The 18072-nt window shown below is 44.8% G+C and overlaps 1 protein-coding gene across 1 annotated transcript in view; it reads right to left on the bottom strand.

The window, feature by feature from the left end:
• The window catches only part of LOC139397115 (ryanodine receptor 1-like), a gene marked incomplete at both ends in the record, with an annotated part of 66719 nt that overhangs the window by 16760 nt on the left and 31887 nt on the right, over positions 1-18072 (bottom strand). Inside the window, 3 exon segments of the mRNA XM_071143983.1 lie at positions 1543-2655; positions 3925-4112; positions 4656-4737. Of these exon segments, the coding sequence (XP_071000084.1) occupies positions 1543-2655; positions 3925-4112; positions 4656-4737 (1383 nt within the window).

The following is an 18072-nucleotide window of genomic DNA, read 5'->3' on the forward strand; positions in this document are numbered from 1 at the left end:
CACTGTCAACAACTGGCACAACACACTGTCAACAACTGGCACAACACACTGTCAACAACTGGCACAACACACTGTCAACAACTGGCACAACACACTGTCAACAACTGGAAAAACTGGCACAGCACACTGTCAACAACTGGCACAATACACTGTAAACAACTGGCACAACACACTGTCAACAACTGGCACAACACACACTGTCAACAACTGGCACAACACACTGTCAACAACTGGCACAACACACTGTCAACAACTGGCACAATACACTGTCAACAACTGGCACAACACACTGTCAACAACTGGCACAACACACACTGTCAACAACTGGCACAACACACTGTCAAAATACACTGTCAACAACTGGCACAGCACACTGTCAACAACTGGCACAACACACTGTCAACAACTGGCACAACACACACTGTCAACAACTGGCACAACACACTGTCAACTACTGGCACAATACACTGTCAACAACTGGCACAGCACACTGTCAACAACTGGCAGAACACACTGTCAACAACTGGCACAGCACACTGTCAACAACTTGCAAAACACACTGTCAACAACTGGCACAACACACACTGTCAACAACTGGCACAACACACACTGTCAACAACTGGCACAACACACACTGTCAACAACTGGCACAACACACTGTCAACAACTGGCACAACACACTGTCAACAACTGGCACAACACACTGTCAACAACTGGCACAACACACTGTCAACAACTGGCACAACTCACTGTCAACAACTAGTACAACACACTGTCAACAACTGGCACAACTCACTGTCAACAACTAGTACAACACACTGTCAACAACTGGTACAAAATCCTCACAGTCTGTCATGTATAAATAATATATAAATAACATAACTAAGGTGGTGAGTCTTGTCCTGATCATATGGCCGGATCAGGTCAGTTTAAGTGGTTAGGAAAACATATGAATTGTTATAATACAGTGCCCTCCGTAATTATTGGGACATATACATGTTTCCTTATCATTTTGACTGTATACTTCAACAGTTTGAAATCAAACCATGAGTATGAGGTGAAAGTGGACAATGTCAGCTTTAATTTGAGGGTATTTTCATTCATATCGGGTGAACCGTTTAGAAATTACAGCCCTTTTTGTACATAACCCCCCCCCCCCCCATCCCCCCGCCATTTTAGGGGACCAAAAGTATTCAAACACATTCACTTATATGTGTATTTATGTATTAAAAAGTTTAGTATTTGTTCCCATATTCATAGAACAGAATGATTACATGAAGCTTATGACTCTACAAACTTTCTGGATGCATTTGCTGTTTGTTTTGGTTGTGTTTCACGTTATTTTGTGCCCAATAGAAATGAATGGTGAATAATGTATTGTGTCAATATGGAATTTGATTTAAAATCGTAACTTTTGGAGTATAGAGCTAAAAGAAGAAAACGTGCTGCATTGTTCCAATAATTACAGAGGGTACCGTAACATAATAAATAAATAAATAAATAATAATAATATATAAAAAAACATCATGGGTGTAAACTCACCAGTTTCCTCTTGAGCAGTGGGGTTCCTTCTGGAGTAGGGGGCTCTACAGTTGTGGTCTCCCCAAAGTCTCCCAGCCCTCCAGGGGTGTCGAACCCAGGCATCCGTCCTCCCTCCTTCTCCTCACCATCCCCTCCCTCCTCTCCTTCCTCTCCTCCTCCCACGTCTCTTTCCTCTCCTCCGTCTATCCCCTCCTGACCCTCGTCGGCACCTGGCTCAGGTGGCAGTTCATCGTGCACCTCATCTTGCGTTGGGTCCGGCATACTGGCCAAAAGCTCAGTCACCGTGATCTTCTTGGCACCCTCTACCAGTTCTCCTCCAAACAGGGTGCTCCAGATCAGCATAAAGAAGCCCTTACACACACTGTAGATGAAAGACAGGATACCAAACAGGATGGTGTAGATGAACGTAGCCAAGCCCACCACCATATCCTTCAGAGTCATCTTCCTAAGCTTGCGGTAGCGCCGCCGTAGATTCCTGAAGGTGAACATGTTGAAGAAGTTCACCACGCTTGTCAGGAAGTCAGAGAACGCCGAGCTCGACTCGGGAGCAATCTCTTCTCCATTTTCGTCCAACTCTCCTCCTCCTCCTCCTCCTTCTTCCTCTTCATCCTCTGAGTCTACCACCTCCTCTTCCTCCTCCTCAGAAATCTGTGAGGCGATGTTCATCTCAAAGATGGTGTCCTCGCAGAAGTTGACAAACAACTCCATCTTCTCGCTCTCCCCGCCCTCGTTCACCACGTCGAAGATGAACTGTCTCTTGGACTCTCTGACCTGCGGCATCTCCCACTGGTTCCTGTTGGCCTCGCTGATCTCAAAATAGATCCTCTCGATTTTCCTGCTCGCTCCCATGATCTCTATCCGGCCAAGGAAGGGTCTAAAGTAGTTGAGGACGCTCTCGGCTTGCTCAAGAAAGTTCTGTAGTCGCGTATCGTGGGGTACGTGCTCAGACAGGTTGGTGAGCAGTACGGCGATGTTGAACCCGATGTCCTTGGCCGGCTCCTGAAAGCGGTCGGCGAACTCCTCAAAGTTGATCATCTCGTTCTCGTCGGCCTCGGAACAAGACAGAAGAAACTGGATCTCAGACGGAGAGTACTGCTTCTGGCTGTCCATGGCCTGAAAGGAAGGAATAACATGGAATGAATCAAAACGTAAATTTGCCTCAGCCATGTGAGTACAACAACACACACATTTAAAACACAATCAAAACCAGTGTATTTCCATGGTCCATGTTTTTTTCTTTTGGCAAGTGAGTGGGCAGCTAGGGAAAAATATTGTCGGGACATACATTGGGATCTCCAAAGGCACAAAATAGGAAAATACATACATGTGGTGACTTTAATGCCCTCAACAGAACCCCAAGTCATGTAGTCAACCTGAAACGAGCCCATTGGCTTGATAGTGAACAGGGGCGGCAGGGTAGCGTAGTGGTTAGAGCGTTGGACTACTAGTAACCGAAAGGTTGCAAGTTCGAATCCCTGAGCTGACAAGGTACAAATCTGTCGTTCTACCCCTGAACAGGCAGTTAACCCACTGATCCTAGGCCGTCACTGAAAATAAGAATTTGTTCTGAACTGACTTCTCTAGTTAAATAAAGGTAAAAAAAACACAGCTGGGCTGGTTAAGAGCGTGGCTGGTTACTTTTCCCCTCACCCAAGACAAGAGGACTGAGGGAGCATATAGCTCTGTTTTGGGAACATAGATTTTTATGAACACTTACATTTGATTCTTGAAGAGATTATTAGATTGTAACTTCATAGGGGGAAAAAAAGCTATTTTGTTTAGAATTGACTTTGTCTCATGAGCCTTTTTTTTACTAGAAACCTAGTCTAGCTCTAGTCAGTGGCAGCACGGTCTGTCACAGTACAATGCATATACACTGAATAAAAACAGGTGAATTCAGGAGAAAGATCCCGTATTAATGATACCTGTTAAATCCACTTCAATCCGTGTAAATGAAGAGGAGGAGACAGGGTTAAATAAGGATTTTTAAGCATTGAGACCATTAAGAGACATGGATAGGGTATGTGTGTCTTTCAGAAGGTGAATGGGCAAGACAAAATATTTAAGTGCTTTTGAACGGCGTATGGTAGTAGGTGCCAGGCGCACCGGTTTGAGTGTGTCAAGAACTGCAACGCTGCTGGGTTTTTCACACTCAACAGTTTTCCACATGTATCAAAAGTGGTCCACCACCCAAAGGACATCCAGCCAACTTGACACAATTGTGGGAAGCATGGGAGTCCACATGGGCCAGCGTCCCTGTGGAACGCGTTAGACACCTTGTAGAGTCCATGACCCGACGAATTGTGGCTAATCTGAGGGGGGAGGGGGGGACAACTCGATATTGGGAAGGTGTTCCTAACATTTTGTAGACTCAGTGTGTACCTTGTAGAAGTCCTTCTTGGAGATGAGGCCTCGGGGGTCGGTCACGTAGTCTCGGAAGGCGTCAGACCCCGTGATGTCCTTCAGCTTGAGGAACATGTCGAAGAACTTGAGGATCATCTCCACGTTACTGGAGGACTCCACTAGCATGTCCACCATCTGACGGGCGATGGTGCCGTTCACCACGTTGCCTAGCGACAAGGATTGTCGACACCCCCCCCAAAAAAAGCTCATTTGGTCAAAAGCAAAATTACAAGAAGCAAAGCAGATTCCTACAGCACCTCAAATATATTAAAAAAACTAGCAGAGAATGTTTAAAAATACAAGCTATTATAGTCTCCAGATATTTTTTGAACTGTTCCAGTTGAACAATGACATTCCAAGTACAAATACAACAAAGTACACACACTTATTAAGGGTAAAAACATGTTTTGAGTAAAATAGATTTTTATTTTTTTTTTTACACACAATTGCAAAATTCAAAGGTTTGACAATCGAACAGTTGGTCTGATGGTGCACTCTGATGTCTCCGGCCTCCCCCGTTGTATGTGGGAACAATAGTGGACAAAAATGGTAAGCCCCCCCCCCCCCCCCCCCTCCTCTGACAAGTGTCATGTCAGAGGACTCCTGGACCACGTATTGAGATGTGCTTGCTATTTGTTAAGTCAATCAGGTGATAAATGAGGTTCTAGGGAGGCTGGAGTGGGACCAGATCTGGGACCAATGCCTTTTACCTTCCAGTAGAGACAACAGCATGACCACCATGTCTTTCTGCAGGTCCAGGAGTTCCTTCAGCAGACCAATCTGACTGGAGTCCTGCAATAAAGAATACACACGAACACAAGCATAGAGAGGACAGTTGTCTCATAAGAAACTCATCAGTTTATTTTTCTTCATTGACCATTACTTTGTGTGTCACTGTCCACTGGTAAATATCTCAGATCATAACAGATCTTACATAGCTGAAACCTGTGGCTAGTTGTGTCCCTAATAAAACACTTCTTTGGGCCAAGCAGTGGACTAAGTGTAGTGAATCAGGTGACAGAGAGCTGCTGGCACAGAGAGGATGAGGAGGATGAAGGTGAGGCTGACCTCACCTCGTTGGGGGTTCTACACCTCACCTCGTTGGGGGTTCTACACCTCCCCTCGAAGTGGGTTCTACACCTCACCCCATAATGGGTTCTACACCTCACAGTGGGTTCTACACCTCACCTCATTGGGGGTTCTACACCTCACTTCATTGGGGGTTCTACACCTCACCTCGGTGGGGGTTCTACACCTCACCTCGAAGTGGGTTCTACACCTCACCTCGAAGTGGGTTCTACACCTCACAGTGGGTTCTACACCTCACCTCATTGGGGGTTCTACACCTCACCTCGTTGGGGGTTCTACACCTCACCTCATAATGGGTTCTACACCTCACCTCGTTGGGGGTTCTACACCTCACCTCATAATGGGTTCTACACCTCACCTCGTAGGGGGTTCTACACCTCACCTCGTAGTGGGTTCTACACCTCACCTCGTAGTGGGTTCTACATCTCACCTCGTTGGGGGTTCTACACCTCACCTCGTTGGGGGTTCTACACCTCACCTCGTAGGTGGTTCTACACCTTACCTCGTAGGTGGTTCTACACCTTACCTCGTAGGGGGTTCTACACCTCACCTCGTAGGGGGTTCTACACCTTACCTCGTAGGGGGTTCTACACCTTACCTCGTAGGGGGTTCGACACCTCACCTCGTAGGGGGTTCTACACCTCACCTCGTAGTGGGTTCTACACCTCACCTTGTAGTGGGTTCTACACCTCACCTTGTTGGGGGTTCTAAACCTCACCTCGTTGGGGGTTCTACACCTCACCTCGTAGTGGGTTCTACACCTCACCTCGTTGGGGGTTCTACACCTCACCTCGAAGTGGGTTCTACACCTCACCCCATAATGGGTTCTACACCTCACCTCGTAGTGGGTTCTACACCTCACCTCATTGGAGGTTCTACACCTCACCTCGTAGGGGGTTCTACACCTCACCTCGTAGTGGGTTCTACACCTCACCTTGTAGTGGGTTCTACACCTCACCTTGTTGGGGGTTCTAAACCTCACCTCGTTGGGGGTTCTACACCTCACCTCGTAGTGGGTTCTACACCTCACCTCATTGGGGGTTCTACACCTCACCTCGAAGTGGGTTCTACACCTCACCCCATAATGGGTTCTACACCTCACCTCGTAGTGGGTTCTACACCTCACCTCATTGGAGGTTCTACACCTCACCTCATAATGGGTTCTACACCTCACCTCGAAGTGGGTTCTACACCTCACCCCATAATGGGTTCTACACCTCACCTCATTGGGGGTTCTACACCTCACCTCATTGGGGGTTCTACACCTCACCTCGTAGTGGTTTCTACACCTCACCTCATAATGGGTTCTACAACTTTTAGTAGTAGGTTCTACACCTCACCTCGTAGTGGGTTCTACACCTCACCTCGTTGGGGGTTCTACACCTCACCTCGTTGGGGGTTCTACACCTCACCTCGTAGGGGGTTCTACACCTCACCTCGTAGGGGGTTCTACACCTCACCTCGTAGGGGGTTCTATACCTCACCTCGTAGTGGGTTCTACACCTCACCTCGTTGGGGGTTCTACACCTCACCTCGTTGGGGGTTCTACACCTCACTCCATTGGGGGTTCTAAACCTCACCTCGTAGTGGGTTCTACACCTCACCTTGTTGGGGGTTCTAAACCTCACCTCGTTGGGGGTTCTACACCTCACCTCGTAGTGGGTTCTACACCTCACCTCATTGGGGGTTCTACACCTCACCTCGAAGTGGGTTCTACACCTCACCCCATAATGGGTTCTACACCTCACCTCGTAGTGGGTTCTACACCTCACCTCATTGGAGGTTCTACACCTCACCTCATAATGGGTTCTACACCTCACCTCGAAGTGGGTTCTACACCTCACCCCATAATGGGTTCTACACCTCACCTCATTGGGGGTTCTACACCTCACCTCATTGGGGGTTCTACACCTCACCTCGTAGTGGTTTCTACACCTCACCTCATAATGGGTTCTACAACTTTTAGTAGTAGGTTCTACACCTCACCTCGTAGTGGGTTCTACACCTCACCTCGTTGGGGGTTCTACACCTCACCTCGTTGGGGGTTCTACACCTCACCTCGTAGGGGGTTCTACACCTCACCTCGTAGGGGGTTCTACACCTCACCTCTTAGGGGGTTCTATACCTCACCTCGTAGTGGGTTCTACACCTCACCTCGTTGGGGGTTCTACACCTCACCTCGTTGGGGGTTCTACACCTCACTCCATTGGGGGTTCTAAACCTCACCTCGTAGTGGGTTCTACACCTCACCTTGTAGTGGGTTCTACACCTCACCTCATAGTGGGTTCTACACCTTACCTCGTAGTGGGTTCTACTCCAGAATCGATCCTGGGTTTGCATTTGAACAAACAACACAGATATGCATTTTAAACATCTCATCTCAGGTATCATACACATAATAGACACATAGAGATGAACAGGCAGACTGACACACATGGAGGCAGACTGACAGATATGGAGGCAGACTGACAGATATGGAGGCAGACTGACAGATATGGAGATAGACTGACAAAGAAAGAGATGTGGAGATGGGGAGACAGACAGACAGACAGACAGACAGACAGACAGACAGACAGACAGACAGACAGACAAACAGACGTGGAGATGGGGAGACAGACAGACAGACAGACAGACAGACAGACAGACAGACAGACAGACAGACAGACAGACAGATGTGGAGATGGGGAGACAGACAGACAGACAGACAGCTCTATCTAGGAACAGTAAGACAGGAGGGGAGACAGCACTGAGCTGACCAGCATATCCTCTCCCCTTCTGTCTGAATGCTGGTTGCAATATGAACATATTCATAACACCAACGTGTACACTAGCTAAGTGGTAACACACACTAGTCTGTGGGCTCACTCAGTGCAGACCTACACCACCAGCCAACCAGATGGAGTAAAAGAAAACACCCGGGCCTCCCAGGAACTAGTCCGAAGTTACTGCTGCTCATCTTTGCTGATTTGTTTAGGTGGGTTTTGTTTTTGCTTTCTCTATCACATGCACTTGTAACTCTGCAACTAAAAGTATGCAGAATTTGCACGAAAAACTCAAGACCTGACCATGACAATGCCAACCACTATTATCGTCCACATTAGAAAAGGTACTAGCTAGGTGTCGCAGTTCTGAAGCTGAGACAGAGAAGAGTGCAGTCCAGCTGTCGATCAAAGCACCAGTCCATGGCACCCTACCAAGCCCCGAAAGATTGCTATCAGAACTCATTTTGGGAATATCAACTCAGATAATTCTGGGAGACTGGGGTGGTCACTATACTTCAAACAGCCCTGGGAGACTGGGGTGGCCACTATACTCCAAACAGCCCTGGGAGACTGGGGTGGCCACTATACTCCAAACAGCCCTGGGAGACTGGGGTGGCCACTATGCTCCAAACAGCCCTGGGAGACTGGGGTGGTCACTATGCTCCAAACAGCCCTGGGAGACTGGGGTGGTCACTATACTCCAAACAGCCCTGGGAGACTGGGGTGGTCACTATACTCCAAACAGCCCTGGGAGACTGGGGTGGTCACTATACTCCAAACAGCCCTGGGAGACTGGGGTGGCCACTATACTCCAAACAGCCCTGGGAGACTGGGGTGGCCACTATACTCCAAACAGCCCTGGGAGACTGGGGTGGTCACTATGCTCCAAACAGCCCTGGGAGACTGGGGTGGTCACTATACTCCAAACAGCCCTGTGAGACTGGGGTGGTCACTATACTCCAAACAGCCCTGGGAGACTGGGGTGGCCACTATACTCCAAACAGCCCTGGGAGACTGGGGTGGCCACTATGCTCCAAAAATGGGCCATTGTGGAAACTGTTCTGTTAATAGAAACACTCGTGTTTAGGTAGATTCTCCAGCTGGTAGACAGAGGCTTTTAGTGGGTGTCAGGAGGAAATCATTTTCAGACTACTGGTAGAGTCAGACTGTCTGCATTGTTAGTTTGTTTTTTTGCTCTCTTTTTTGTCCCGGGGCTTCATTTATAACCCTTACGTAAGGGTAGCCCAGTGGGCCGATCTAACTTGGGTTTTTTTGTGCAAATGATCATTATCTGGCTAATAATGGGGGCCTTAAGCAAAAAAATGGTCCGGTGTATTAGAAATGCCTGTGCCAATTTCTGGTCCCAGTCTGCCCCTGCCCCAACCTAAAAACTTAAAGTAGTTACAGTTACAGTTCTATTTCTCCTGTGTTTTTGTCCTTCTTTACTTTTTGATATTTATCACTGCAAGAAAGACATTTCACTGTACTTGTGTACGTGACAATTAAATCGTACAACTTGAAACTTGACACATGAGCCTACTTCAACTACTTCAGCTAATATCGGAAATATGAACTCATCCCGATCAGAAAAGATGAGGAATATATTCTGCAATGGTTATGAAAATTAAATAAATAGGAAAAAGATTCATATGTCTAGTTATAAGATTCATATGTCTAATTATAAGATTCATATGTCTAATTATAAGATTCATATGTCTAATTATAAGATTCCTATGTCTAATTATAAGATTCATATGTCTAATTATAAGATTCATATGTCTAATTATAAGATTCCTATGTCTAATTATAAGATTCCTATGTCTAATTATAAGATTCATATGTCTAATTATAAGATGTATTTGTCTAATTATAAGATTAATATGTCTAATTATAAGATTCCTATGTCTAATTATAAGATTCCTATGTCAAATAATGTTAGATTCTAAAAATAACACAAACTTTAATTCCCACTAATGGCAAATAGTTGTATTCTTGTTAAGAGGTTTTCCTGTTAGTAGTAGTCATCATATCATATCCCCCATTTGCACAAAATACTTTCTTGCCAGTTTGCAATACAATATTTTACCCAGTAGCAGATGTGCGTACGCATGATCTAAAGTTTGCAGGTAGGTGAGCACATTCTCAAGTCAAGTAAAATTTGTAAAAATGCCAACGTTTCCATGAAATGAAAACTTTTACACGTACATTTTGGGGAATATTTTGTACGTACGCAAGGTTTATAAATGAGTCCCCAGAGAAGGTGCAGAAAAACATGATCTAAAAAAAAATATTGCCTTTAAATAGACAACAAATGAGAAGATGAGGTAAATGAAGATGAAAGATGAAGATCAGTTCAGAAGGAAGCGAAGCGTGGAGGGGGATCGAGGGGAGGCGAGGTGTGGAGGGGGATCGAGGGGAAGTGTGGGGTGGAGGGGGATCGAGGGGAAGCGAGGCGTGGAGGGGGATCGAGGGGAAGCGAGGCGTGGAGGGGGATCGAGGGGAAGCGAGGCGTGGAGGGGGATCGAGAGGGGAAGCGAGGCGTGGAGGGTTATCGAGGGGAAGCGAGGCGTGGAGGGGGATCGAGGGGATGCGAGGCGTGGAGGGGGATTGAGGGGAAGTGAGGCGTGGAGGGGGATCGAGGGGAAGCGAGGCGTGGAGGGGGATCGAGGGGAAGCGAAGTGTGGAGGGGTAGCTTATTTGAAGAAGTATGGGATGATTACTGAGATGGCTATAGTTGGGATAGCGATGCTTAAGATAGCTATAGTTTGGATAACTATGGTAAAGATAGCTAAGGTTGGGATAGCTATGGTTCGGATAGCTATGGTTGGGATAGCTGTGGTTGGAATAGCTATGATTAAGATGGCTATGGTTGGGAAAGCGATGATTAAGATGGTTATGGTTGGGATAGCTATGGTTGGGATAACAATGGTTGGGATAGCTATGATGAAGATGACTATGGTTGGGATAGCTATGGTTGGGATAACAATGGTTGGGATAGCTATGATGAAGATGACTATGGTTGGGATAGCTATGGTTGGGATAGCTATGGTTGGGATAGCTATGATTAAGATGGCTATGGTTGGGATAGCTATGGTTGGGATAGCTATGGTTGGGATAGCTATGGTTGGGATAGCTATGATTAAGATGGCTATGGTTGGGATAGCTATGGTTGGGATAGCTATGGTTGGGATAGCTATGGGGGGTGAAACAAAGATTCTTACGCCAAGTCGAAGTCCGGGGTCGGCTTGCATCTGACAGGGTTATAATACATGTAAATAAAAATGTTAACCACCAACATTTTTATTAATTTTTGTATTTTTTGACATCTGTCCCCTGGCGTCCTAAAATATTAGTTGGATTTCAAGTGTCACGGCTTTCTCTCAAACTGCTGTGCATCTGTGGTAGCAGGAAGGAGATGAGGTGCAGAGTCAGACAGACAGACAGACAGACAGACAGACAGACAGACAGACAGACAGACAGACAGACAGACAGACAGACAGTCAGACAGACAGTCAGACAGACAGACAGACAGACAGACAGACAGACAGACAGACAGACAGACAGACAGACAGACAGAGAGGGAAACAGACAGACAGACAGAAAGGGAGACAGAAAGGGAGACAGACAGACAGTCAGAGTCAGTCAGACAGTCATACAGACAGACAGACAGACAGACAGACAGACAGACAGACAGACAGACAGACAGATAGTCGTCAGGCACACAGTCAGTCAGTCAGACAGACAGACAGTCAGAGACAGACAGACAGGCAGACAGGCAGACAGGCAGACAGACAGACAGACAGTCAGAGACAGACAGACAAGCAGACAGGCAGACAGGCAGGCAGACAGACAGACTATCTACTATCTAGTCCGTGCCATTCTAGGACCTACAGGTTGTATCGCTTGTACTGCAGTATTTCACTAGTTGATCGTGTCAGCTCCACTCTCCTAGTCATTCTCTATGGTCACACACATCCCATTCTCTAATCACTAGTGCAAAGAGCAGGACATAGGCAGGTAGCCTGCAGGTAGGTCTTTGTGTACTTTACCGGATGATTAGGTCCTTTAACATTCCATGTTATGGATGACAACAGAGGTGAACAAACAGACCTGGATACCAGGCTGAAGGGCATGGGTTTATAGAGTCAGCCAGCCTGTCTATGTGTGTGTGTATGAGCAAGAGAAAGAAATACAGAGAGAAAAAACTCCTACATACACCTACATACTCCTACATACCCCTACATACACCAACATACTACAACATACTACAACATACTACTACATACCCCTACATACACCAACATACTACAACATACTACAACATACTACTACATACTCCTACATACCCCTACATACCCCTAAATACCCCTACATACCCCTACATACTACTACATAACCCTACATACACCTACATACTACAACATACTACTACATACCCCTACATACCCCTACATACTCCTACATACCCCTACATACAACTACATACTTCAACATACTCCTGCATACTACTACTTACACCTACATACCCCTACATACTCCTGCATACTACTACTTACCCCTAAATACCCCTACATACTCCTACATACCCCTACATACTCCTGCATACTACTACTTACCCCTACATACCCCTACATACCCCTACATACTCCTGCATACTACTACTTACCCCTAAATACCCCTACATACTCCTACATACCCCTACATACCCCTACATACACCTAAATACCCCTACATACTCCTACATACCCCTACATACCCCTACATACCCCTACATACCCCTAAATACCCCTACATACTACTACTTACACCTACATACTCCTACATACTACTACATACCTCTACATACTCCTACATACCCCTACATACCCCTACATACCCCTACATACCCCTACATACCCCTACATACACCTACATACTACAACATACTACTACATACCCCTACATACCCCTACATACACCTACATACTACAACATACTACTACATACCCCTACATACTCCTACATACCCCTACATACACCTACATACTTCAACATACTACTACATACCCCTACATACACCTACATACTACTACATACTCCTACATACCCCTACATACCCCTACATACCCCTACATACCCCTACATACTCCTACATACCCCTACATACTACTACTTACCCCTACATACCCCTACATACTCCTACATACCCCTACATACCCCTACATACCCCTACATACCCCTACATACTTCAACATACTACTACATACCCCTACATACACCTACATACTACTACATACTCCTACATACCCCTACATACCCCTACATACCCCTAAATACCCCTACATACTCCTACATACCCCTACATACCCCTACATACCCCTACATACCCCTACATACCCCTACATACTCCTACATACCCCTACATACACCTACATACTACAACATACTACTACATACCCCTACATACCCCTACATACACCTACATGCTACAACATACTACTACATACCCCTACATACCCCTACATACCCCTACATACTCCTACATACCCCTACATACCCCTACATACCCCTACATACCCCTACATACACCTACATACTTCAACATACTCCTACATACCCCTACATACCCCTACATACTACTACATACCCCTACATACCCCTATATACCCCTACATACTCCTACATACCCCTACATACCCCTACATACCCCTACATACTCCTACATACCCCCTACCCCCCTAAATGGAGATCCAAACGAAGTCTACGTGAGGGGGGACATCCAAACGAAGTCTACGTGGGGGGTGAGATCCAAACGAAGTCTACGTGAGGGGGGAGAACCAAACTAAGTCTACGTGAGGGGGGGGGGGGGGGAGACATGGAGATCCAAACGAAGTCTACGTGGGGGGGAAATGGAGATCCAAACGAAGTCTACGTGGGGGGGAAATGGAGATCCAAACGAAGTCTACGTGGGGGGAGGGGGGGAATGGAGATCCAAACTAAGTCTATGGGGGGGGGGGATGGAGATCCAAACTAAGTCTACGGGGGGGGGGGGGGGGGGGGGGGAATGGAGATCCAAACGAAGTCTACGTGGGGGACGACGACTGAGTCCAAATTAGGATCGTAGATGGTTCTGAAATAGAATGTTCATCTAAACTCGGGTCTCGAAATTCACTGTAAGTAACATTTGCAGAATTAGCTAAAGACTCATTCACACCAGATGTATTAGTAGTAATGGCGTGGGTTTAAGACTAAGGGTTGTTTAACTCATCCATTCATATATCAAACCTCTACAAGGAATAACCTGATCAATTAACAGGTGTATCCCCCAGTTGTGAATGTGACTTGTGGACAGCAAGCTCATTTAAATATTTCACAATAGAAGGAAACTAGCTTTCTATATGATTACTGTGAACAATGTGCACGAAACCATTTCTATAAACTGTCAAACATGTGTAAACCGTATCTAGAGAGTAATCTACTGTAGCTAGCTGATTCTACTACAGTCATCCACTGTAGCTAGCTGATCCTACTACAGTCATCCACTGTAGCTAGCTGATTCTACTATCTAGAGAGTAATCTACTGTAGCTAGCTGATTCTACTACAGTAATCTACTGTAGCTAGCTGATTCTACTACAGTAATCTAATGTAGCTAGCTGATTCTACTACAGTAATCTACTGTAGCTAGCTGATTCTACTACAGTAATCTACTGTAGCTAGCTGATTCTACTACAGTAATCTACTGTAGCTAGCTGATTCTACTATCTAGAGAGTAATCTACTGTAGCTAGCTGATTCTACTACAGTAATCTACTGTAGCTAGCTGATTCTACTACAGTCATCCACTGTAGCTAGCTGATTCTACTATCTAGAGAGTAATCTACTGTAGCTAGCTGATTCTACTACAGTAATCTACTGTAGCTAGCTGATTCTACTACAGTCATCCACTGTAGCTAGCTGATTCTACTATCTAGAGAGTAATCTACTGTAGCTAGCTGATTCCACTACAGTAATCTACTGTAGCTAGCTGATTCTACTATAGTAATCTACTGTAGCAAGCTGATTCTACTACAGTAATCTACTGTAGCAAGCTGATTCTACTATCTAGAGAGTAATCTACTGTAGCTAGCTGATTCTACTATCTAGAGAGTAATCTACTGTAGCTAGCTGATTCTACTATCTAGGGAGTAATCTACTGTAGCTAGCTGATTCTACTATCTAGAGAATAATCTACTGTAGCTTGCTGATTCTACTATCTAGGGAGTAATCTACTGTAGCTAGCTGATTCTACTACAGTCATCTGCTGTAGCTAGCGGATTCTACTACAGTAATCTACTGTAGCAAGCTGATTCTACTACAGTAATCTACTGTAGCAAGCTGATTCTACTATCTAGAGAGTAATCTACTGTAGCTAGCTGATTCTACAATCTAGGGAGTAATCTACTGTAGCTAGCTGATTCTACTACAGTCATCTGCTGTAGCTAGCGGATTCTACTACAGTAATCTACTGTAGCTAGCTGATTCTACTACAGTCATCCACTGTAGCTAGCTGATTCTACTACAGTAATCTACTGTAGCTAGCTGATTCTACTACAGTCATCCACTGTAGCTATGTGACTCTACTATCTAGAGAGTAATCTACTGTAGCTAGCTGATTCTACTACAGTAATCTACTGTAGCTAGCTGATTCTACTACAGTAATCTAATGTAGCTAGCTGATTCTACTACAGTAATCTACTGTAGCTAGCTGATTCTACTACAGTAATCTACTGTAGCTAGCTGATTCTACTACAGTAATCTACTGTAGCTAGCTGATTCTACTACAGTCATCCACTGTAGCTAGCTGATTCTACTATCTAGAGAGTAATCAACTGTAGCTAGCTGATTCTACTACAGTAATCTACTGTAGCTAGCTGATTCTACTACAGTAATCAACTGTAGCTAGCTGATTCTACTACAGTCATCCACTGTAGCTAGCTGATTCTACTATCTAGAAAGTTATCTACTGTAGCTAGCTGATTCTACTATCTAGAGAGTAATCTACTGTAGCTAGCTGATTCTACTATCTAGGGAGTAATCTACTGTAGCTAACTGATTCCACTACAGTAATCTACTGTAGCTAGCTGATTCTACTACAGTAATCTACTGTAGCTAGCTGATTCTACTACAGTCATCCACTGTAGCTAGCTGATTCTACTATCTAGAGAGTAATCTACTGTAGCTAGCTGATTCTACTATCTAGGGAGGAATCTACTGTAGCTAGCTGATTCTACTACAGTAATCTACTGTAGCTAGCTGATTCTACTACAGTAATCTACTGTAGCTAGCTGATTCTACTACAGTCATCCACTGTAGCTAGCTGATTCTACTATCTAGAGAGTAATCTACTGTAGCTAACTGATTCTACTACAGTAATCTACTGTAGCTAGCTGATTCTACTATAGTAATCTACTGTAGCAAGCTGATTCTACTACAGTAATCTACTGTAGCAAGCTGATTCTACTATCTAGAGAGTAATCTACTGTAGCTAGCTGATTCTACTATCTAGAGAGTAATCTACTGTAGCTAGCTGATTCTACTATCTAGGGAGTAATCTACTGTAGCTAGCTGATTCTACTATCTAGATTAATCTACTGTAGCTAGCTGATTCTACTATCTAGGGAGTAATCTACTGTAGCTAGCTGATTCTACTACAGTCATCTGCTGTAGCTAGCGGATTCTACTACAGTAATCTACTGTAGCTAGCTGATTCTACTATCTAGAGAGTAATCTACTGTAGATAGCTGATTCTACTATCTAGAGAGTAATCTACTGTAGCTAACTGATTCTCCTACAGTAATCTACTGTAGCTAGCTGATTCTACTATAGTAATCTACTGTAGCAAGCTGATTCTACTACAGTAATCTACTGTAGCTAGCTGATTCTACTATCTAGGGAGTAATCTACTGTAGCTAGCTGATTCTACTATCTAGAGAGTAATCTACTGTAGCTAGCTGATTCTACTATCTAGGGAGTAATCTACTGTAGCTAGCTGATTCTACTACAGTCATCTGCTGTAGCTAGCGGATTCTACTACAGTTATCTACTGTAGCTAGCTGATTCTACTATCTAGAGAGTAATCTACTGTAGCTAGCTGATTCTACTATCTAGGGAGTAATCTACTGTAGCTAGCTGATTCTACTACAGTCATCTGCTGTAGCTAGCGGATTTTACTACAGTAATCTACTGTAGCTAGCTGATTCTACTATCTAGAGAGTAATCTACTGTAGCTAGCTGATTCTAATATAATAATCTACTGTAGCTAGCTGATTCTACTATCCAGGGAGTAATCTACTGTGGCTTTCTCTCTACTATACTATACTAGTTGATTCTACTACAGTCATCTACTGTAGCTAGTTGATTCTACTATCTAGGGAGTAATCTACGTGGCTATCTGATTCTACTATCTAGGGAGTAATCTACTATAGCTAGTTGATTCTACTACAGTAATCTACTGTAGCTAGCTGTTTCTACTACAGTAATCTACCGTAGCTAGCTGATTCTACTATTTAGAGAGTAATCTACTGTAGCTAGCTGATTCTACTATCTAGAGAGTAATCTACTGTGGCTATCTGACTGTACTATCTAGGGCGTGATCTGCGTCTACTCTGTGCTGCTCCAGGCAGGAGACGAGGCAGCTCAGCTAGCTAGCTGATTCTACTATCTAGGGAGTAATCTACTGTGGCTTTCTCTCTACTATCTAGGGAGTAATCTACTGTAGCTATCTGACTCTACTATCTAGGGAGTAATCTACTATAGCTATCTGACTGTACTATCTAGGGCGTGATCTGCGTCTACTCTGGGCTGCTCCAGGCAGGAGACGAGGCAGAAACAAGCTGGCAAAGAGCAGGCCACGCAACAAGGCCCAGGCGAGGTGGGAACCAGCCAGAAAACACCAAAATCATTTCATTAAATAAAATAAAACTCAAATAAATAAATGAATACATACTTTACAACTCTGCAGGGACCATGAGGGGAAAAAGTTCACAAGATTAGTTGGACAGAAAGTCGACATTTAAAGAAGGATTATTGCAGTGCTACTCCCAACATTTAGACGTAAGGAAAAAATAAGGTATATTCTAGGGCGTAGAGGATCACTAAATACTGCCCCTACTTGTTTATGCACCAGAGTTGAGTTATTTTGCATGAATTAAACTATTAGTGCATGTGACAATGCTCAGAACATATCCTCAGTGAATCTTAATGCTTTTCAGAATTAAATAGTATTCATCTATGTGTGGGAGTGGTCTGAGTGGGGAGG

Source organism: Oncorhynchus clarkii, unplaced genomic scaffold (assembly GCF_045791955.1).
Source record: "Oncorhynchus clarkii lewisi isolate Uvic-CL-2024 unplaced genomic scaffold, UVic_Ocla_1.0 unplaced_contig_6093_pilon_pilon, whole genome shotgun sequence".
Taxonomy (NCBI): Eukaryota; Metazoa; Chordata; class Actinopteri; order Salmoniformes; family Salmonidae; genus Oncorhynchus; species Oncorhynchus clarkii.